General features: G+C 47.1%; 1 protein-coding gene and 1 long non-coding RNA gene across 3 annotated transcripts; both read left to right on the top strand.

The window, feature by feature from the left end:
• The first annotated feature begins 4,890 nt into the window (after positions 1-4,890).
• On the top strand, positions 4,891-8,208 carry LOC147245798 (uncharacterized). Its single transcript, XM_086186180.1, has 6 exons — positions 4,891-4,992; positions 5,083-5,223; positions 5,334-5,414; positions 5,504-5,634; positions 5,722-5,971; positions 6,150-8,208. Exons 1-6 carry the CDS (start codon positions 4,909-4,911, stop codon positions 7,200-7,202), a joined length of 1,740 nt encoding a protein of 579 aa, XP_086042306.1. The 5' UTR covers positions 4,891-4,908; the 3' UTR covers positions 7,203-8,208.
• Positions 8,209-9,219: 1,011 nt separating this feature from the next.
• Positions 9,220-18,567, top strand: LOC147245797 (uncharacterized). Of its 2 annotated transcripts, XR_015110231.1 has the most exons (6): positions 9,220-9,289; positions 9,736-9,897; positions 13,959-14,154; positions 15,572-15,693; positions 17,541-17,802; positions 18,046-18,567. It is a non-coding gene; the product is annotated as an uncharacterized LOC147245797 (long non-coding RNA). The 2 variants fall into 2 exon arrangements; XR_015110232.1 differs by lacking the exon at positions 9,736-9,897 and having other exon boundaries at positions 9,246-9,289.
• Positions 18,568-23,641: the final 5,074 nt, after the last annotated feature.

Raw genomic sequence — 23,641 nt, 5'->3', positions numbered from 1 at the left:
TTCTGACTATTGCGGCTTCCTGCACGATCCTTTTAGCCGCAGAGAATGGGAGGTTGGGTCCTCATCTTAGTGGATTCATGACGCGCTCCCAGAGGCCAAGCTGACAGAAACGCTGAGATCCAAAGGCGTTTTGGTGCATTTATTATAAAACAACCAGCACAGAGCTATCACAGCGCATCAAGGATGGATTCATGAAAAAATGAAACCAGTGATTAATCAGGAAAAGGGTGATGAATGAATGAGTGGGTCGCGATCAACAAAACTGCGGCGACTACCCGACCCTGACTCTCTCTCCTCTGTGTTCCCGGCGAGTGCCCACCTTTACGCACATGCACCTCTGCACGCACACACGCCTACTCCCCCGTGAACCAACCCCTATGCAACACACACACACTCAAGCACACCACGCCCCTCCTTCTTAGCCTGTGTGTCTCCTACACTGACCGAAGTTAGAACTTCATGGAGGAAAGAAAATGAACACCGTTGAGAGGGCATGCGAATCCATACGACGCTGTTCATCCGCCTGCCTCTCACCTACAGAGACACACTGACCGACATCTTAATTAGACACTGAGCAATGTAATGCACAGCAATAACAGCCCTGCCATGAGTTCTGCTTCAATAAATCTGTTACTTTGGATATGTTGACACTGTCAGAGAGACTTGTAAATGTTTACTGAGATGATAGTGGGTTGCCCTTCAAGGTGAAACTTGGTAACAAGTGTTTGGAATGATATTTAAGACAACAAAAGCAGGTATTTTGTCCTTTTTATATGAAGCATGTAAAAAAATAAACAAATAATCGGTCAATATATTGGTTATAATGTATTGGTTATTGGAATGTTTTATTCTCTGATACAGAAATCGGCCCCAAACATATCCTTATCGGTCAGGCCCTCACGTGATGCTTCAACTGCAAATATCTGTACAAATCTTTGTCAGTTTAACTTTCTTGATCCTTTATTTTTTGGGAGCTTTTGAGTTCTTCATTCCTCCTTCAATGCGTCGTCGGTCCAACTTCCAACTTCTTTATCTCTGTATGTTCTATTTGGTTTGATCTCTGTGTCCTACACATCCGTTTTAGGAATCTCCTCTGTGCTACCAAGTTCTACTTTGTGACTGTTGTGAACCAGATCTTGAAAGATACGCCCAGCTCTGGATGAACCTGCTCCTGAAGGGTTTTCTCTATTTATCATCACCAATTATGGCCTGTATAGGAACCCTGTCTGTTATATTCATGCCAGTTTCTTCCACCACGCTGCACAGGAGGGCTCCCACGAGTTTAGCAGTGTTTCTCTCTCTCCCCGTCCCCATTCCAGCCAAGCATCTGGTTTTAGCAACTGTATCAGATTCATGTTTTTACAGATTTTGTCTTGGTGATCCTCGCCCCTGCAGATTTGTTTCAGAATTTCTTCTTTTTGCATTTAAAGAGGTTTGGACATTGATTTTTGTTACACAAAATCTGACAATTACAATGTAATTTGTACAACTCAAGTGGAGTTAAACAAGTCCCTCGGGCCTCTTGGGCTCCTGGCCATTGAACCTTTTTCTAGCATTGAACCAAAGAGCCAAGCTCATTTAGAGGAGAGCTGCCGGGGCAGTGACCCAGCTCAGTGGATGTCCTCATTCCCAGCTTAAAAAGACGTCAGAAGTGGGCAACTAGTTCCTAGACATACATCCTTGTTGGAGACAGAGGAGACCTGGGAGAGGACAGATTCCCAGAGCCAGAGAGGACATGGGAGAGGACAGATTCCCAGAGCCAGAGAGGACATGGGAGAGGACAGATCCGCAGAGAGAGGAGACAGACAAGGAAGAGAAACTCCTACAGCTTGAGAAGATGTGGGGACAAAGACCAAAAAGGAGGTCAGAGAGAGAAAAACCTGTGAGACAGAACAACGGGTCCAACTGTGGAGGAACTGAGCAGGTCAGAGTGAACGTCACACTGGTGCGTACTTCAACATGGCGGCACATATCTGAAGATTCTAAAACAAGCCAACTCCTTCACGCCAATTTACACAGTTTGATTCATCAAAAACTCAAACTGCGGTCAGAGATTTTCAACTCTCTCACCCACAAACAAGCCTCATCGATAAATCTGGAAGAAGAGACCCTGGAAAGTTTGCAGGGGTACGTCGACGAGTGCTCCCACCAAGTCGTCATGGGGAAGACCGACAACGCGGCGACTCCACTTCCTAAAAGAAGCCGACAGTCCAGCGCACCCTCATCACCCGATAAGGACTTCGGGGACATCCTGGAATCAATGGACAAGAAACTGACAAGTTTCGACGCAAGACTCTCTGGTGGAAATCCTCCACCGAGAGTTCCACGCTCTCCGAGAGTCGCTGGAATTCAGCCAGCAACAGGTGGCTTCACTGGCCGCTGAAAATCAAGCCCTTAAAGCCTCCATGAAAACACTCACCGAGGGGCGACGGAGATGAGAACAAACGGATGAAAGAGGCCATCCTCGACATCCAAGCTAGGAGCATGCGGGACAGCCTGGTATTCTCCGGCATACCTGAGCAGACGGAGGAAGACCCCGAGCTGTCCCTCAAAGACTTCCTCCACAAACAACTGAAACTTCCGATGGAGACCGTGAAGAACATCACCTTCCACCGGGTGCATCGCCTTGGAGGGAAGAGGCCAGAGAACCGGCGGCCCAGACCCATCGTTGCGAAGTTGGAGCACTTCAAGCAGAAGGAGCTGGTGAAGAGCCGGGGCAGGGAGCTGAGAGGAACGGACTTCAGCGTGAACGATCACTTCCCTAAGGAGATGCTGGAGCGCCGCAAACGCCTGTTCCCTGTCAGGAAGACGTTCATCGACGGAGGATCCCGCGCTGTCATCGCGTGGACAAACTGTACGTTAACGGCCAGCTGTTCCGTGATCCGGAGATCACCCCTTGGCTCTGCTAAAGCGCGTCTCCTCTCTCCACCGGAACTCACCGGATTCAGCCGAGGATGGTGTGAGCATGGTGAAGGTCATGGATGAAGGTAACACCAGTTTCTCTCATTCGTAGTTTTTTCTTCTGTCTCTTTCAACACTGTGTTGAACCTAAAAACATAAAAACGCACGTGGTCGACTGCTACATGCCGAGTTCACTCTCGAGTGTGTATTTATGTGAGTGTTCATGTCCCCCCTTTGTCCTTCCTGTCGTTGTTCTGTGTTCCATGTCATTTTGAAATGTGATGTTTACATGGTTTGTAGTGCAGGGATATAATATTGTTACATTTGCCACACACATGCACTCTCATCCTCTCTGGCGCCACCACACACACGCGCACAAAGACACAGGTACAGGTTCTCTTGCTCACTCACCGACTGATTACAACTTACACTCAGTAGATCAGTTTAGACACTAACAAACTAGGGTTTGTCACTTGGAATGTACGTGGAATCGGCTCATGTGAAGAACGGCTAAAAATCTTAACACACCGACACAAGCAGACATTGTCCTGTTACAGGAAACCCATCTACCTAAAACAGGTAATCGTGTGTTCAGCTCCCAGTCCCGCACGCAGGAGGAATGGACGATATTCTGTGAGATAAATGACCAGCCTGATGTCTCAGCTTGGGTGCTGGGGCAGGCGGCAAAAGCAGTCATGTGAGGCAAAATAATATCTTCCTCTTCACATCAGAAAAAACAGGAGAAAGCTCTCGAAACAGAATTGGATGAAAAAATTCAAGCCTTGGAGACATCTTATGCTGCCTCCCAAGAGGAACACCTACTGAGAGAATTGAGGGAATTAAAACCAAACGATTTACTCGACATCAAAACACAATTTCAGCTGCAGAGACGACGCTTGGAGAACTTTGAACAGAACAATAAATCCAGCAGATTTTTAGCAAACCAACTAAAACAGAACAAAGAAAGAGCAACAATGTCCTCCATTAAGGACTCCAATGGGGAAACAACCTGTGACCCAGAAGAAATCAATGACATTTTTAGGGAATTGTATAAAAACTTTACTCACCTGAGATGAACCCCTCCAAATCTGGCATTGAAACCTTTCTGAGCACAAGTGACTTGCCAAAATGAAATCAAGACCAAATAACGGCTCTGGAGTCACCGATTTCAATGGAGGAACTTCAAGAAGCCCTTAAACATTCGCCGAACAAGAAAGCCCCAAGACTGCAGAAGATTACAAAGAGTTTACAGTGTACATGTACAAAGATTTAGTTGTTCATTTCCAGAACATCAGAATCTAGGAATGGAATCAGGAGGGTAGAGTGGAGCCGACCCCCCTCTACCCTCCCCTTGTCTTTGTGGGAGGCCACAGCGTACCAGGTGATGATGATGATGACGAAGGCTGGTGGAGTGCATCATCATCATCACCATTGTCACCACCATCATCACCACCATCATCAGGTCGAACCCCCTCAGCTGCAGGTACTCCATGAGCCTTATAGGTCGCTTGTGTCCTGCTGTTATTGACTCATGAAATCAGAATCAGGGGAGTTCTCAGATCTGATCTCAGAGCCTCATTGGCTGTCAGGTTCCACTCCGCCCTCTCCTGTCTGTTCTACCCGTTCAAGGATTCATTCTTTTTTCCTCCACCTTTCACTTTTTTCAGCTCTTTGCAGCTTCACTGTCACCTTGCAGTTTCTGGAGGAAATGTTTCTGAGGGCCTGAACACGGAGGACTACATGTTCTCACACTCACTCCCTTCTCGATCCACGTGAAGGAGAACGTGGAGGGAGGGCGCACGCTGGCGTAGGGCCAGAGTTCTGATGTCAGTGGAGATGACAGACGCAGATCACAGCGTCCAGTCAAGATGACAACATCAGAGACACCATCGCTGACAGCAGCCAGTGATCCTAGGATGACAGATTCAAGGACACCGGAGTGTAAAGGAACACGTTTCCTACTCTCTGCAAACACAAACCATTCTACCAGTCGACCAACAACTCAGAATGGTTCCCTATCAGGAACTGGTGAAGTTGGGACAGGGCGCATTCGGCCAAGTTTTCAGGGCCAAGGAAACGGAAACTGGCAGAGTGAGTAGCTTGAGCTGGGATGGGATTAGACGGACTGTTGTCATTGACTTAGTTTCCATGTGTCAGCATCTGCTCTCATGTGTCCCTCAGATCGTGGCTCTGAAGTTCATCGAAAAAGATGGTCGCTCATATCAGGAGATCCGACTCCTCAAGAGGGAAATGGCCGTTATGAGCAAAATCCGCCATCCCAACATTGTAGCGCTGCTGAGCAGCTTCCAAATGGAAAAATATGTAAGACAGCGATGAGTCTTCCCTCTGAATGCCTCCTGCTCTCAGGTGGATCCTTGATCCGCTGCACCATCGTCTCATTGTGTGACCAAATCTCTCCACTGTGTCAACAGCTTGTTTTTGTGATGGAGTACGCTGGAGGCTCCAACCTGCTCCAGGCCCTTCACAATGGTGGGACCTTCCCAGAGCACCAGGTACTCCTTCATTACACACAGTCACGCCGGACATGACACTCACTGAGACTTCACCCCATCAACATTTGCACTTCTCTCCCTCTTCCAAGGTCCAGAATTTTGCCTGCCAGCTGCTCTCAGCATTCCACTACTTGCACTCACGTCACATTATTCATCGGGACGTGAAGACGGCCAACACTGTGCTGGGGGACGACGGCGTGGTCAAACTGTGCGACTTTGGGTAAGAAGATTTAGACGTTGAAGGAAAAGGTGGCTGTGAGCGTCATCATCTACAAGTGTGTTTATATTTGATGCCGTTCTGTCTCAGGTTTGCCAGGGCCTTGAGGAAGCCCACGTCCAAGCTGACGTACCAGATGGGAACCGTAGCCTTCATGTCCCCTGAGCGGATAAGGGGGGAGCCCTACAACCACACTGCTGATCTCTGGGCTCTGGGCTGCACCCTGTTTGAGCTCCACACTGGGGAGCTTCCCTTCTACTCAAAGTCCAGACGCCAAATGATGCAGCTCATCCTGGAAAGCTCGGTTGAGTGGCCCAACAACATGAGCCCCAGCTGCAAGGTACAACAGCTCCATCCTTATACTGCATCCTCAGCTGCTAACTAGCTAGCTAGCCACTGTGTTAGCATGCTCAAACACAAGCTAACGTTAACAGCCAAAAGATGCTTACTGCTGCTTATTAAGACAAAGAAAAGTGTAGCGTCCTGCTCACCGTGACCATGTGACGTCTCCTTTACAGAGTTTCCTGAGAGGTCTGTTGACCAGAGACCCTGAGGAGAGGCTGTCATGGCCTCTGATCCTGACTCATCCTTTTGTTGCTGGCGGTGTTCATCACTTGGATGAGGACGGTGACGAGGATGAAGATGAGGAGAGACCTGAGTCAGAGGACAGCAATGAGACGAGTGACAGTGATGAGACCAGTGACGAAGAAAGTGATGAAGATGATGATGACAGTGAAGAAGACGAGGATGAGGACAGTGAAGAAGACGAGGATGAGGACAGTGAAGAAGACGAGGATGAGGACAGTGAGGACACCGAGGATGAGGACAGCGGGGACACCAGCGATGAAGACAGCGAGGACACCAGCGATGAGGAGAGTGATGAAGACTCTGAGCATCTACAGCTAGAGAACCTGGTTGGAGAGCACGATGAGGGAAACGGAGACAGGAGGATGAAGCTTAAGAACCTCCGATGGATCCGTAAAAAGCTGGGTCTGAGGTCCACCACGGACAGAACCAGGGAGGACAGGCTCCAGGCCCTCTCCTTGAAGACAGACATGCAAATCCTCCATCTCAAGATGAATAAAGAGATCGAGGCAATGCGAGAAGACGCAGCTCAGAGGGAGCGTTCTCTTCGGAGGGAGAGGGAGAACCTGAAGGTGACACTCGAGGCCTGTGTGGGGAAACTGGCCGCTGACCTCCAGGCGGAGAGGCGGAAAAACGCTCTCCTGGAAAAGGAGCTGCAAGAGGTCCGCCTCCGTGAGGAGGTCAGGAAGAGAAGAGAGACTGCTCTTGAGGTGGCAGATACCCACCAGGTGGAGCGTCACACAGAGGTGGGGCTTCAGCAAGATGAAGTCAGGGAGGAAAACCTGGACCTTGAGAGAATGCAGCAGTCGTTGGACCACGGGAGGACCTCCAGAGAGGGGGCAGAACCGGTTCCAACAGCCCCTGAACCTCTGGAGGACGCTGCTGTGCCAGAAGTGAAGAAAAGGTCCTTCTGGAAAACAGCTGGGATCTGTCTGGGGCTGACCCTGATCCCTGTGGCCGTAGCGGCCCTTATTGTCAGGCGCTGATGACCCAGCCGGGGTGGGGGCTGTACTGGTGGATCAAGAGTTCTGGTTCTCTGATGAGTCCTGTATTATAAAGCAGTGGTTCTGAGGGTCCAGGGTCTGAGGAGGCTCCCCAGCAAGGATGGCATAAATGATGAGGGCTCAATCACCGGCTGATCTTGAAATATAAGGAATTCAGGGGTGTGTAAAAGTAGCTCGACTGCGCCCCCTAGATACTTTCAAATTGTTCCCACTAGCTGCTTGTTTATGAACATGAAATTCAGCAGACGTGTGGAACAAGCTGGTCAGGGGCTGATGCTGCTGGGGCCTGGCAGGGCGGGTCTACTACCTGGATCCAGATCCTCCTCTCCTGGCAGACCTTCAGAGGACTCAGAGCTGACTCATCATGTCATGTTGTTTTCATGCTTGATTCATTAAATGTTCTTTTGCTCAAAGTTGTTCTGACACAAGTTGAGTTCACTAAATAAACACTGAGTTGGTGAGTACATTTGTCAAGACCACGTTGGACTCTGTGGTGTCTCTGGACCCCTGCCCACTCCGACCAGCGACGACATGTTTAGCCGGACGTCATCGTTCAAGCGCAGGCCGTCGAGGTGGCGCCCAGCAAACCAAGGGGGCTTCCTCCTGATTTTCTCCTCAGTTTCCTTCATGAACAGAGATTCCAGCGTCTGCTGGTCCAGCCTCAGTTGCCCCTCTTGGTCGTGGCTCCATGTGAACGCTGCTACTCTGTCCCTGACAGCTGAACTGAAACCTGGAACTCTGGTTTCTTTTGCTTTTAGCTTTACTGTCTTTTAACTCTTAATAAAAACATGGAATTCTAGAACCCCACGTATTCAAACAGCTCAGGATTTCTTTGGAACCCACATAAAAGAAGCATTTCATACAAAGATACATCAAAAATATTGAATTTTATGTTTTGTATTTTGTACCCCACAAAAAAATGACTTGAGTGAGGGGTAAACTTATTTGCAGTCTTTTGCGCGTGTGCAGTTACCATTGTTTTCCAGCAGAGGGAGGTAGTGGTGCTTTTTACGGGAAAGGAAGCGCAGCGCAACGGCGTTTCCGGGTTCGGCGTCAAATTGACAAAGACAAAGGAACCATTTATTATCAACCTCATCGTTCTTTTGGCTCAGTTTCACAGTCACAAGTGTGAGTTCACCCATTAAAAAGACTTCCATCCAGGTGCTGATTCTCTGTGACTATCAGAATGGGTCCAGACCCTCCTGCCCCCAACCAACCCCCGCTGGTCCCTGAGTCTGAGGGAAGCTCTAAAAGCATGGTGGTGGTGCTGGAGAGGTGAAGGTGCGCGTGACCGAAGGAAGTGAGGAGCAACAGCTGATGTCTGAGAAGATGAAGCAGATTCTCTCATGGAGCTCCCCCAACCAGGAGAACTGATCTGGCTCAATCCAGCCTCAGGGTCCCTGTCCTCGACCTGGTCTCCGGTGTCCAGCAGCAGCACGTCGCCCCTGAAGACCCGGCCCTTCTTGACCGCCGCGGCTCTTCGGACCACACGCTCCCCTCGCCACATGTCCCCGAGTGCTTCCTAGTGTCCTCCTGGTGGAAGAGGACATGAAGCAAGAATTTAAAGGAAAAATGGAACCTTCTGTCATTCATGAACAATTCTTTGCACCGATTGTCATTTATTTGACTCTTTTTGTTTTAGCATCAGTGAGACTTGTTTATTCTACTTTTCATTATTTAGCCTCTAGTGATTTGGTATCGTGGAGAGTCCTCGTTTTCTAAGTTCTTGCGTGCTGCGGCTGGTGGGGCCTCCACCCGTCCGGTGGTCCGAGTTCAGTCACCTTGGATGTGACTTTGATTTGTGGCTGCACATCCTTGTGATTGAGGTGTTTCATGTTGAACTGCGTCTTTTATGAGAATCAGGCTTTTTGCTCGCTGCGTTTTAACAAGTGATTGAAATTCAGATGTCGGGGTACTTTGTTCCGGCTTTAGAGCAGTACTAAAGTCGGCCAGCAGAGGGCGCGCAGAGCTCGGAGAAGCTTCATGCCAAATTGAGGGAAGTGGAGAAGAAATCCTCCAGCCGAGCTACGCCGACGCTAAACGCTGCCCCTCTTGATTTGTCAACCCAGGTGGGCTACAATTCCTATGAAATACATAAATACCTGTTCCCGATTAAGGGATGATAGTACTGCGAATAAGTTGTGACTATCTTTAATGTTTGAAGTTGAAGACTTTGTCGTAATCTTTTAAATAGAGAAGTTTGCTGCATGCTAAGCTAGCAAACCTGTTGCTAGGTAACACCGGAACACGGAAATGGTCTGAGGTGTTAATATTGTTCTGTATCAAAGCCAAAAGACACAAAAGGTTGTTGTAGTTGTGTGTGTGTGTAGATGTCATTTAGTTAAGAAATATAATTGAGAGCAACAAGGAAACTCTCTCCTTTTTCGGTGTGGGTTTGCTTGGTGTTCTCTAGTTGAACGTCTGTGTCCCCCTCCCTTATCTTATTATATTGTATTTTATTTCATATTGAGACTTCGATGGGCTTAAATTATTTTGTGTTTCCTGCGTCAAAAAGCTGGAATCAATCCTCCAGTGCAGTCATGGAGAGAGCGGCCTGGAAGTGGGAAGGTGGGAGTCCCTTTCCTTCAGGATGCATCCAGGTCGCCCTTCAACTTGGCCTGAACAAAGAAAAGGTTTTTGACCCCGAAACCAAGCTGTTTGATCTGCAAACAAAATTGTGAGATGATCTCAAATTCTTTTGAATTGCATTTTCAAAAAAATTAAATGTGGAAAGATTTGCTCCCAAACCTGTTTTGTTTTATAGCATAAAAAAGTCACACAAAAACCCTGATTTATGTGGCAGCAAGTCTTTTTGACTCTCAAACAAAATCTTCAGCTGCAAGCAAAGGTTTTTATTTTGTAAACAAAACTTTTCATTTGCAAAACTAAATGCATTAATAAACCCACTTAAATCATAAAAATAGATTTACTTGCAGTTAAAGGAAAATATTCCAAAAGGGACAGTTTTGCTCTCAAGTAACTTGTGATTACAATTTTTAAGAATAATGTCATTAGAAGTTTGTGTACAATAAAAACTTTTATTGATGTAAATATCATTAATGGGTGGTGCCGTGGAGCAGTGGTCATCACTGTGGCCCCCAGCAAGAAGAAGTGTTGTCACCACACTGGATTTCAGACTTTGATTCTTTATTTTGAAAAATGTTGACATTCGATTTGATTTTTGATGCCAAGCAGCCACTCAGAATTGAGTGCAAAAATGTTTCTTTTTGAAAGAAAAATAAAGAACTTTATTCTTGAGGTCGAGAAGTTTTGCAAATTTTTCTGTACACATTAACAGTACGCAAACAAGTTTTAATATATGTAGCCTACTGAGCATTAGCTTGAGCTACCGCTCGCTAACAAGACAACACGTCAAAGTCAAGCCCGATAGATGTGGTAACTCCAGGCAACACGTACTTCAAGTTCTGCTGTTAGCAGCCTCTGGACCTCTAAATCTACTCAGGTCCGGTGTCTGTCATGGAGGAGCTTTGCTACCTTCGTCGTGTTCCCTCCTTTTGTCGACTCAGTTCTGTTGCATCTCTTGCATGTCGGCTTGCTGCTGTCCTTTCCTTGTTCGTCCGACTCAAATCCAAAGAACCTCCGAACAGCACTTCTGCTGATTTGTTTATTTCTTAAAACTGGGTGTGAAGGTCCTGCAGACGCCATCTCACGGCAGCTTCCACACGTAGAGCGACGACACTACAAAAAAATACAGCCAGCGGTGTTTGTGTGAGCGAGGCAGGAGGTGAGGGGCTGCTGCACGAAGGCTCGCTCCCAAGGGCAGCGCTCTGTGTGTGTGTGTGTGTGTGTGTGTGTGTGTGTGTGTGTGTGTTAATCCAGACTCTAAATTGACCGTAGGTGTGGCTGGGAGAGCCAATGGTTGTCTGTCTCTATGTGTTGTCCTGCCATGGACTGGTGACCTGTCCAGGGTGTTTCTACAACAACTGATTAGAAGAGTCTTTTGTTGTGAACTCATAATCCATGTTAATCAGTTTTTTTTAAGTACCTTCAGGCTCAGGCCCTATTAGGTTTTTGTTTGTTTTTTCCCTCTTCTCCTTTTCCTCTGCAGTGTTGTTTTCTTCACGCTGGATGAAAACGACGACGTCAGACCCTTTTTTCCATGAGGAAAATGAGACTAAGACGAACGGAAGTCAAGTGTTCTTTTATTTTTGTTTCATCCTGTTTTATTGTGATACAATACTCATATTGTGTGCCTGTGTGTTGTCTGCTTCTGCAACAAAACACTAAAAGTAAAAGGTAGAGAAAGAAAAAGAGGGGAAAAACTGACCTTTGAAAGTTGGATCAGTTCCAGTGCTTCATTCTAACACCTGTATTGGCCTATGAAGTACATACACATATATCTTTATAGGTATCTTTGATATTTGACTAAAACCTTTGAGTTTTCGTCGACTAAAACTATCAAGGATAGAAATGACTAAAATGTGACTAAAACTAAGAAGCATTTGGTCCAAAAGACTAAAAGTAAATCTAAAATGCCTGCCAAAAACAACACTGCTGTGGCCTTTGGCTCCCTTTGACTCCCTTTGGCTCCCTGTGGCTCCTTGTGTCTCCCTTTGGCTCCTTGTGGCTCCCTGTGTCTCCCTTTTTCGCCCTGTGGCTCCTTGTGTCTCTCTTTGGCTCCCTGTGGCTCCTTGTGGCTCCCTGTGGCTCCTTGTGGCTCCCTTTGGCTCCTTGTGTCTCCCTTTGGCTCCCTTTGGCTCCTTGTGTCTCCCTTTGGCTCCCTTTGGCTCCTTGTGTCTCCCTTTGGCTCCCTGTGGCTCCTTGTGTCTCCCTTTGGCTCCCTGCCGCTCCTTGTGTCTCCCTTTGGCTCCCTGTGGCTCCTTGTGTCTCCCTTTGGCTCCCTGTGGCTCCTTGTGTCTCCCTTTGGCTCCCTTTGGCTCCTTGTGTCTCCCTTTGGCTCCCTGTGGCTCCTTGTGGCTCCCTGTGTTCGGGGGGTTTCTGGGTGCCCTGGTGGCCTGGTCCTGACCTGCCTGCTATCCTAGACTGGGGGCGTGTTGTTCTGGTCCCCCACATCAGCTACAATCAGCTCCCTGCATCAGCCAAGACAAACTGTAGCACACACACACACACACACACATGCGGAGCACACTGATCCATAATCACACACTCAGACATTTATTTTAAAATTATATTAAACCAAATGGTAAATTTGCACTGGAAATTCTGCAACCAATGTTTTTCTTTTTTTTCTTCTGTTGTTATTGTTGTTACTGTTTTTGTTTGTTAGTTTGTTTTTCTTTCTGCTATTGTTGTTGTTTTTGTGTATGCAGAGTAAAACTGCTTCAGTCCAACAAGGCACCAGGAACATTGATGCTGCTCGCCCCAGCTGCTGAACAGGACAGGAAATTAAAAAAGAATAGGACGTCTGAATAACTTTGCTCTACATTTTCTTTAAAGAAGTGGTTGTGTGTCTTTGAGTGGGTTGGAGGTCCTTGTACTCTTCTGTATAGAGTTGCTACGACCACGATGCAACCTCCTGCATTCTAGTGCATTTTAAAGCTGGTTTAATATCGCTGTGACAAGAGAGCAAATATCAAGTTAAATGGTGGGTTTGGTAAACTACTACATGTCCCAGACATGATTCTCTTCCCCTTCAATGGCTGTCTTTCACTAAGGCTATATTTTTCCTGCGTTTGGCACCCACAAATCAAAATGGAACAAAGAAAAAAACCTCAGACTTTGGACTTTAAACTTAGTCAGTCTTGAGGTATTTTCCGGATATTTTCCCCTCCGAATGGGAATGGGACACAAGGCATGACAACTCAATTGCTTATGGTCCTTAAATGAATTTAATAAACATATTCAATCAACATTTACAAATATAGATGAGGATCAAACTGGAACAAATATAAAATGACTTCACTGCTCATAATACTGACATTTCTCAGAAATCAATGTATCTGCAGGCTGGGTGACAAACTCCTTCTCTCTCCCTCTCGTTCCCTCTCTCCATTTCTCTTTCCCATTCTCTCTCCTATCTCTCTGGTCTCCACCTGATTCTCCCCCTGTAGTTGGATCATGCTTTCATATGATGTCATGTGTTTGGTTAGCATCTGGTAGCATGAGGTGGTGAAATGTGCAGAAGCAGAAACGCCGTTTTGGTGTTTTTGTTCCATGCCCACATACTTGCTTGGGTTGTGAGCTGTGTTTCCTTTGGTTGGCAGTTCTTAGGATGTGCTTTTAGCTGAGTTTCTCTCCATCATGTTGGTATGCTACATGTCAGGATTGGAGCCTACTAGCGTGTTCAAAGATCGTCTGGAGTGCAGCACCTCACTCTGTCCCCCTGGTTGGGGTCACTCGGGCTCAAAAGATGCGTATGGACAGTCCTTAACGTCACCTTTATGGGTGTGGGGGGGGGGGGGGGGTGAGCGCATAGAAAATATTTTGGCTTTCCAGCGCTCGCACACCTGTCCACTGACTGTCTCTGCTCTGGTCCACTGCAGCGATACACTGTTGCTGCCCTTCAGCAACGAAACCTTGCTCAGTCTCTCTCAGGAGAGAGAGGGGGATTGTCCAGATGAAATTATATTACAGAATAAATGGTACAGGCCGATAATCGGTTCTCAAAGATCAAGCATCTCAACAATCTAGTCCATACATGGATGTTTTGAATTTTGACCAGAAAATGTACCCAAATTATGGTAAAAGTGGGTGGGTCCAATGACATTGGACCCTAAAGGTTCGATCACTCTGCACTGACATTTTACCCTGTTCCAGCTGCTTGAGGAGAACATTGTCCATTTTGTGAAGAAAGAGCTGAAGAGGGTTCGGAGGGTTCTGAGTCCTGATGACCCAGAAGAGGTGTTTGGTGAGGAGGACGAGCAGAGGAGCAGCAGAGAGGCGTTTCTGAAGATCACACTGTGCTTCCTCAAGAGGATGAATCAGGAGAAGCTGGCTGACTGTCTGCAGAGCAGTAAGATGATTTTAACAGCGTTCAAGTTCTCGTGCATTGTATTGTTTTATGTGAATGAACGTTCCATAGATTCAAGCCTTTACCAAACAAGTGCCCACAATGTTCATTAGCACAGGCTATCAGGGCCATTTGTTGATAACAGCTGAGCATTCAATAAAATCACCCCAACGTATGGATCAGCAAACTGTCTGACCTCGGTCTGCCACACCTGCAACTAGACGAAAGACTTCTGAACAAACCACACGCAGACTGTAAAGCTACCCCGTCTCTCCTCCACCATTAGAATCAACACCCCAAGGCTGGATGATGTGGAGGTCCAACCTACATTCATTAGACATCTATGACTGCATAGCAGCTCCTTCCAAAAAAGTCCATCATAAAATCTGCAGATGACACAAAAGTAGTGGGGTTCATATTTGGAGAGGATGAGGTGGCATACAAGGATGAACACAAAATAGAAAAAAAGCATGAAAGAATATCACATCACCTCAGAAAAGGAGGCACTGATCCTCCACCACTTTTCATCGAGGGTGAGTGTGTGGGAAGAGTCCAAAACTTTAGATTTATAGGGACTCGTATCCCTGACAACCTCACCTGGTCTGCCAACACAAAGGATGCTGCGAAAAAGGTTCAGAGATGCTTTCTTTGGCTGCTGAAGAGGAATAACAACCGTCTGCAGACGGTAAAAACAACAGCCCACAAAATCATGGGCTCTTCTCTTCCTTCCTGGAATAGATGGCCAACACTCGCTACTTCAGCAGAGCCTCAGCCATCATCAAGGACGAAGCTCATCCTGGTCACCATCTGTTCCACCTCCTGCCTCTGGGAGGCGATAACCATCCATTAAACCCCCGATTTCCAGAATCAGTCTCAGCTTTTCCTGACAACCATACACACACTGAATGGGCTCAAATTACACACACACACACACACACACACACACACACACACACACACACACACACACACACACACACACATTCATTGATTGAGTCCGTTTTCTTTTTTGTTTTTTTTCCTCTAACTACGTTTATTGATTTTTTGCTATTTCCTATTGAGTTTAGCTATTTATTATTGAATGGGTATGGGGACTGTAGTGCTGTGTGGCTGGGTTTTCTGTGGCACCTGGACAAAGAGCAGCACTTTTAATTTAGTTGTACTGCTTTTGGCAGTGTAATGTCAATAAAAGTACTCGGACTTTTATAATGTATCTACCGTCTTATTGTCTGACTTAGTTTTGAGTAAACCCCTTCAGGAATGTAACATTGGTTTGTATCTTTATTTGACAAGGTCAGTGCATATTTATGAACAATTGACATCATGATGTCATCAAAATATGTCAGATTTAGTTTGGAGCTAATTTTACCTGAGAAAACCTTCGTAACCAGCGCCACTGTCCTCACTGTCCCACCCGCAGGCTGTGCAGGATGAAGCTGCTCCAGGAAGGCCCGCAGCCAGGGCAAGCATCGTCAACTAGAATTGGGTTAACTCAGACCAACTCAGATCTTTCACTCAGGTCCTTTAAGTAACCCAGGATTGGTGAGTCTGTTGTCTCTGTTCACCCTTTGGCCCTGCACTTCCTGCTGCCACGAGGCTACGTGAACAAACTGTGTCAGTAACTTTCCTCTTAACCTGTATATTCTCGTGTAGTAGATCTACCATCTATCTAGCTTTTAGCAAGTAGCCTAGCTGCCAGTATTGGCAAGTTCAGAAACACAGCTGTGTGACAGCCCGGCCAATGTGAGGCATATTGTCTGGTGTGGTAAGCCTCTCTGTCTTCCTCTCCTCCCACGTTATTATTGGCATGACCGCTGACTGGGAGCACCTGGGCCCGGTGCTCCTCTCCAGGGGAAATAATAATCATGATCATAATAATAATAATTATGATTTATATAGCGCCTTTCACGACACCCAAGGACGCTTAACAATAACACCGAAAACAACAAGACGACAAATTTAACAGGTGAAGGCCTGGGAGAACAAGTGCCTCTTCAACAAAGATTTAAAGGATTCCAGGGTTTGGGCCTCGCCCAGATGTATTGGGAGCAAATTCCACAGAGTGGGAGCATCCACACTGAAGGCCCTGCTCCCAAAGGTGCGTCTGCTTGTGCAGGGGACGGTCAGGAGACCCAGGTTGGCAGACTGCAGGTTCCATGAGGGATGGTGAACGTGAAGGAGGTGGGATAGATACTGAGGGGCCAGTGCATGCAGAGATTTGTAGGTGAGGATGAGGAGTTTGAGGGTCATCCGGTATTTGGTGGGGAGCCAGTGGGGGTGGGGGATGTGCTGCCAGGGTTTGTTGTGGGTGAGAACCCTGGCAGCCAAGTTTTGCACATGTTGAAGCCAGTCCATAGTTTTATTGGTGATCCCATGGAGGATGGCATTCCAATCGTCCAGACGTGAGGTGATGAAGGCGTGTATGAGGGTTTCAGCAACAGAGTCAGAGTGATGGCCGGAGTCTGGAGACGTTTCTGAGGTGGAAGAAGGCAGATTTGGTGACAGATTTAATGTGTGAGTCAAATGAAAGGGTTGAATCCTGGATGACACCAAGGTTGCAGACCTACGTGGACAGAGAGGCTGAGACACCATCCACTGAGAGGACAAGATCCAAAACGTTGTTAAGCAGAGCGTTAGGAGCGATGGCAATGACTTCCGTTTTCTGGCTGTTGAGTTGGAGCAGGTTGGTGGTCATCCAGGAGTGGATGGTTGAGGATGGATGGTGGAGCTTGGTGGCAACTGCTCTCTCGAGTGTCTTCCTGATGGAAGGGAGGTTGGAGATTGGTCGATAGTTGCCAAGGTCAGTGGGGTCCACTCACAGATCCAGACTCATCCTGCCTGTAGCAGTTCCATAATAGCAGACTTGGACCAACAACCCCAAGTGGGTCAGTGCTTCTTCCTCTATAGACCCAGACCCACTGATACGAGTGGATCCGTTGCACTTCTGCGGTGGCAGACTCTGACTCACTAACCCAAATGTGTTAGAGGAACTTCCTAAATAGCAGACTCAGATACCCAAACCTGAATGGATCAGTGGAATTTCCTCAATTGTAAGAAACAGCAGATTCAACTGAGCTCCGGAACTTTCAGTAGCACAAAACATCGCTCAGTTTCGTTGGTAATGGGAGAGTGGGTAAGACCTGGTGTGACATTCTAGAATTCCGACTATCGCTACAAATTAAGCAGCTTTTTCACCTCCAAATTAACACAAGAAAACTGTGTGTTCATGTTAGTTTGCAATGTCATGAAATGAAACGATCACGCCTGTAAAACGGATGTGTGTGAGCGTGTTTCTCAACATGACAGACTTCTTCTTTGGTTCAGTGCAAAAAGAAAACATCAAAGTAAATCCTTTTGGTTCTGCCTAAATTTTTGTCTCTGTCCTGCAGCGCTCTCGTCAACCAGTCCCCTTGCTCCTCGGGGCAGATGACGTCAGCGGGCATTTGGGCTGTGTGTCATCTAGGATTGTGGTCTTGGTGATACTGACTCAAGTGACTCAAAAGACCCGTTAACCCGGATCTGTGAAGCGAGTGACCCAGAAGGACTCGAATCCATTAAAGGAACCGAATGTCCTACCTCTGTCATCAACACCATCAGAGTGTTCTCAGTAGCCAAGAACAGTCTAGGATTCGTCCAGAAAAAGCAGATATGGTAAGTAAAGTTGCAAAAGAACTGTTAAGTTTATTCATGCTCCCAACAACCTAAATGTCTGATCCATTTCTTTACACAAATCTTCTAATTGTACTGTGCAAGTTAGAATCAAGTTTTTGTATTGGTATGATTGCATTTGTGTTAATTAAGTACTTTTTTAAGTATCGGAAGTCAAGTCAAGTCAATTGTATTTATTTAGCACCAAATCACAACAAAAGTTCTGTCCTGACTCTTTCCAAGTAGAGCAGGTCCAGTACCTCACTCCTTCAATGAACCTCCACCCAGCAGTTCTCCATCAGCAAGCACATCCTGGAACAGCGGCGACGAAAACCTTCCTTTTAACAGGCAGGAACGTCGAGCAGACCCAGGATCAGTGGGGACAGCCTTCTGCTTTGACCGGTTGGGGGGAAAGAGAGCAGGAGAGCGGGGCAGAGACAAAGACAGACAATGGAGGAAGACAGATATGCAGAAGGAAAGAGTGGGACAGAGATAAAGAGAGTGATAAAGGGAAGAGACTGATGGACAGACGGGGACGTGAGCAGGTGGAGCTACGGGTGGCAGCTTGAGCCTCTTCAGGTCTGCAGCCTCCTCCAGCAGCACCTGGGATCTGGGATGAGGGGAGCCCAAAGGCTTCGGAGAAGAAGACGAGTTAGTGATATGTATGAGTATGATTTATGCATGACACATATAGGAGGACAGAGATGAGTAGAGAGAAGCCCAGTGCTCCATGGGAGATCCCTGGCAGTCTGAGCCTATAGCAGCATATCTAAGGGCCAGCCTAAGTAGTCCAACTATAAGCCTGATCAAAAAGGAAGGTCTTAAGTCTGCTCTTAAAGGTCGAGAGGGTGTCTGCATCCCGGACCGAAACTGGGAGACGGTTCCACAGGAGGGGAGCCTGATAGCTGAAGGCTCTGGCTCCCGTTCTACTTTTAGAAACTCTCTGAACCACCAGTAACCCTGCATCCTGGGAGTGGAGGGTTCTGGCTGGATAATAGGAGACTAGGAGCTCTGTCAGGGATGAAGGTGCCTGACTGTTGAGGACTTTGTATGTTAGAAGGAGAATTTTGAATTCTATTCTAAATTTGACAGGGAGCCATGCAGAGAAGCCAGTCCAGGAGAGACATGGTCTCTTCTACTAGTTCTTGTCAGCACGCGGCAGCAGCATTCTGGACCAGCTGGAGAGTCTTTAGGGACTTATTGGTGCAGCCTGATAGGAGGGAGGTGCAGTAATCCAGCCTGGAAGTGACAAAGGCATGGACTAGTGTTTCTGCATCCTTTTGAGACAGGATGTGTCTGATCTTAGCGATGTCTTGTCAATGAAAGAAAGCAGTCCTAGAAATTTGCTTCATGTGGGCATTAAAGGACAGATCCTGATCAAAGAGAACTCCTAGGTTCCTTACGGTCGTGCTGGGGGCCAAGGTAATGCCTTCCAGGGTACCTGTCTCATGAGATAGGGTGTCTCTAAGGTGTTTTGGGCCCAGGACAATGACTTCAGTTTTATCTGAGTTTAATAGAGGGAAATTATGGGTCAACCAAGTTTTTATCTCCTTTAGACGGCCTCCAGTTTAGTCAGCTGATTTATTTCATGAGGATGCATTGATACGTACAGCTGTGGGTCGTCTGCTTAGCAGTGAAAACTAATGGAGTGTTTCCTAATAATGTGACCGAGAGGAAGCGGATAAAGGGTGACGAGGATTGGTCCACTAAGATCTAATAAGACCAGCACAGAGACCAGTCCCTCATCTGATGCTAGTAGGAGGTCATTGGTAACTTTGACAAGTGCTGTTTCTGTGCTAGGATGAATCCTGAACCCTGACTGGAAATCCTCTCATGAGCTGTTGCTGTGGAGAAGTCACAGAGCTGTTGAGCAACTGCTTTCTCCAGAAGTTTGGAGAGAAATGGAAGATTTGATATTGGTCTGTAGTTGGCCAAAACTCCTGGATCCAGGGTTGCTTTTTTGAGAAGGGGTGTAATTACTGCTACTTTAAAGGACTGTGGGACGTAACCAGATACCAGCAACACATTGATCATGTCCAAGAGAGAGAGGGGCTAATGAGGGGTAGATAGTCCTTAAGTAGCTTGGTTGGGATGGGGTCTAGAAGACAGGTGGATGGTTTAGAGGAGGAAATGATTGAACTGAGCTCATCAAGGCTAACGGTAGAAAAACTGTCAAGTGCATGTCTGGTCCTCCAGCAGCCTCGAAGGCTTCTGAGGCTATAGGTGCCATGTTGTCAGCTGATGGCAGGAGGAGGTGAATTTTCTCTCTAATAAGGACAATTTTGTCATTAAAGAAGTCCGTAGAATCTTTGCTGCCCAGGGAAACAGGAATGCTTGGTTCAGTAGAGCTGTGGCTCTCTGTCAGTCTGGCTACAGGACTGAAGAGGAACCTGGGGTTGTTCTTCTGCTCCTCGATGAGTGCCGAGTGGTAGGCTGCTCTCGCTATACGAAGGGCTTTCTTGTAACTTTTAAGGCTGTCTTGCCGGATTGTATGAGACTCCTCCAGTTTGGAGGAGCGCCATATTCTCTCTAACTTCTGGGTTTTTTGTTTAAGCTGTCTGGTTTCTGAATTGTACCAAGGTGCTTGTTTCCTTGGATTTATAGATTTCTTTTTAATGGGGCAATTGAGTCCAAAGTTGTTCTTAAGGTGCCGGTTGCACTCTTGATAAAATGATCAGTTTGGGAGGGACTAAGGTTGACAACAGTGTCCTCTGTAACAATGGGACAAGACACTGAATTTAGCGCCAATGGAATCCCTTCCTTAAATCCAGGTGTGGCCTGATCAGACAAACATCTGGAAACCACCGTTTTCCTGAGTGGAGTGTCGTTGATGAGTGCAAATTCAAAAGCGATTAATTGATGGTCTGATAAAAGCGTTCTGTGGAAATACAACTAGATGTTCAGCTTCAGTTCCACATGTTAGGACGAGGTCAAGGGTGTTGTTGTGATGGTGAGTCGGTTCATGAACAGACTGATGGAAACCAAGTGAGTCTAGAAGAGAGAGAAATGCAGCACCAGACTGTGGTTATCAACATCCACATGAACATTGAAGTCACCTACAATCATGACTTGATCTGATTTGAGAACTAAACTGATAGAAACTCTGAGAATTCAGATCAGAATTCAGAGTCAGGACCAGGAGGGCGGTACACAATAGTAGATAAGAGTGGCTGTAGAGTTTTCCAGGCTGGATGAGACAAACTGAGAATCAGGCTTTCAAATGAATTGAAACTTATTTTGGGTTTGGGATTTATAACTAAACTTTTGTCAAAAATGGCAGCAACTCCACCTCCTGGGCCAGAGCCTGGAGGAATATGAGTATTAATGTGACTGGGAGGAGTGGATTCTTTTAGACTAACATACTCATCAACAAGCAGCCAGGTTTCAGTGAGACAGAGCAGGTCAGTACAATTGTCAGATATCAGTTCATTAACCAATTCAGTTTTCAGCATCAGAGATCTGATATTTAATAGTCTGGTTGCAGGTATCATGGATACAATGTAGGATTCAGTCAGAGGATTGGGTAAGGACTCGGACCATTTTGAAGGATTGGGTAAGGACTCGGACCATTTTGAAGGATTCGGTAAGGACTCGGACCATTTTGAAGGATTGGGTAAGGAGTCGGACCATTTTGAAGGATTGGGTAAGGACTCGGACCATTTTGAAGGATTCGGTAAGGATTCGGAATCATTCAAATCCTAATGAATCCCAACCCTAATCCCTACAAAGACTGGGTTTCTCCTTGTACTGATCAGTACAATTACAGAGTTTTACTCAAATGGTAAACATTTGAGTTTCACCAACTACAGTGAATGTTTTTCTGGGACAACAAACCCTTCACTTGACCAAAACAAGAAAAGCTTCTGTTTGAAGCTGCTGTGTTATGTGAGCACCAAACTCAAAGCTACGAGCTCCTACGCTGTCAACTGCTATCATACCATTGAAAGACAGAACCAGATTCCATGACAACTCCTGTTGATTTTAAAAGAAATGTGTTGACACAAGAAAAATCAGGTTTTAATGAACAGATGATTGATTGTGGATATTAATCTCATTGTTGCATCATTGAGGCACGAGTGAATCTGACACTAATCCCCTTTGATTGACACTTAATGTGAAACGAGGACTAAAATGGACCCAAATGCAACACACGAGACATTGGTGAAGGAAAATGCAAAAGAGCTTTCTGAGCAACTTGGGAAAGCTTGGCTGATGCAGAAGCACGTCCACCAGGGAACGGGAGCAGGTGAGAGGGGAAGGGGCAGCAAAGAAAAATCAGAGCAAGAAAGGAAAAAGGTCCAAAAAAAAAAGGTCTTCTACAAAACACAACAAAGGAAAAGTCAGCATGGATGTTACCAAAGGGGCAGACAGGAGGCAGAAACAGGAGCAGGCAGGGTCGGCAACAGGCAAAGCAAGCAGGAGAAAAGTGCTGGAGACTCTCACAAAGCAGAGAAACAATCTGACAATGAGGAGGGCAGGGGAAGCTTCATAACCTGTGGGGTGAACAGGTGTGAGTGGTAGAGGCTGATTGGGGTGAAGATTGGCTGAGAGTGGGAGAGGGATGGGCAGCACAGTGGGCCTCACAGCAAGAAGGTTCCAGGTTCGAGCTGAGCGTGGGATCTCTCTGTGTGGAGTTGGCATGTTCCTCCTGAGCCTGGGTGGGTTTCTCCAGGCACTCTGGCCTCCTCCCACATCCCAAAACGTTGAAATTGACCGTAGGTGTGGCTGTGGAAGGGAATGGTTGTCCATCTGTACGTGTCGGCCCTGCGATGGACTGGCGACTCTCCCAAAGGCAGCTGGGATAGGCTCCAGCCGCCCTGCCAAGGGCCTCCGTTCCTCCTCCAGCCTCCAAGAGTGGCCTGTCAAACCTGGTGTTGAAGATGTGGGCGACGCCTCTGAGCTACGGAAGTCTATCTCCTGTGGTGTCACTGCAACCACAGTCAGTGCGTCAGATGTGAACACGAAGCAGTGTGACACCTGGAGGGAGCTGCTAGAAGCTACAGCGCAGGAGCTGCATGGGGGGGCAGATCAGAACAGGGACTGCACTGCTGAAGGTCACCGCAATGCAGAGACCCTCATCCTCAAGTGATCCCAGCGAGAGCTTCCCAGAAGAACTGTGGCTCCTGAAAGCAGGCAAACCTGTCTCATCCAGCAGCAGATTGCTCACCTTGTCACCTGAGGTGGATAAGGAGGAGGAGCTCATTCGTGTTGGCGGCAGACTCCGTCATGCTGAAGACCTGGAACAGACAGTGCATCCTATGGTGTTGGATCCTGGCCACACCTCTTCATCGCCCGCCGAGGAACACCAGCTGAGTTGTAGTCTGTCCTCTAGTCTGGGAGAACTGAACCTGAGGAACAACCAGCTGAGTTGTAGTCTGTCCTCTAGTCTGGGAGAACTGAACCTGAGGAACAACCAGCTGAGTTGTAGTCTGTCCTCTAGTCAGGGAGAACTGAACCCTAGGAACAACCAGCTGAGTTGTAGTCTGTCCTCTAGTCAGGGAGAACTGAACCTGAGGAACAACCAGCTGAGTTGTAGTCTGTCCTCTCGTCTGGGAGAACTGAACCTGAGGAACAACCAGCTGAGTTGTAGTCTGTCCTCTAGTCAGGGAGAACTGAACCTGAGGAACAACCAGCTGAGTTGTAGTCTGTCCTCTAGTCAGGGAGAACTGAACCTGAGGAACACCAGCTGAGTTGTAGTCTGTCCTCTAGTCTGGGAGAACTGAACCTGAGGAACACCAGCTGAGTTGTAGTCTGTCCTCTAGTCTGGGAGAACTGAACCTGAGGAACACCAGCTGAGTTGTAGTCTGTCCTCTAGTCTGGGAGAACTGAGCCTGAGGAACAA

Source organism: Aulostomus chinensis, chromosome 18 (assembly GCF_037954235.1).
Source record: "Aulostomus chinensis isolate RoL2024-O1b breed Wild chromosome 18, RoL_Achi_v1.0, whole genome shotgun sequence".
Classification (NCBI taxonomy): Eukaryota; Metazoa; Chordata; class Actinopteri; order Syngnathiformes; family Aulostomidae; genus Aulostomus; species Aulostomus chinensis.
Note: the sequence above shows the minus strand (reverse complement) of the source record. Positions and strands in the feature narration are given on the sequence as shown.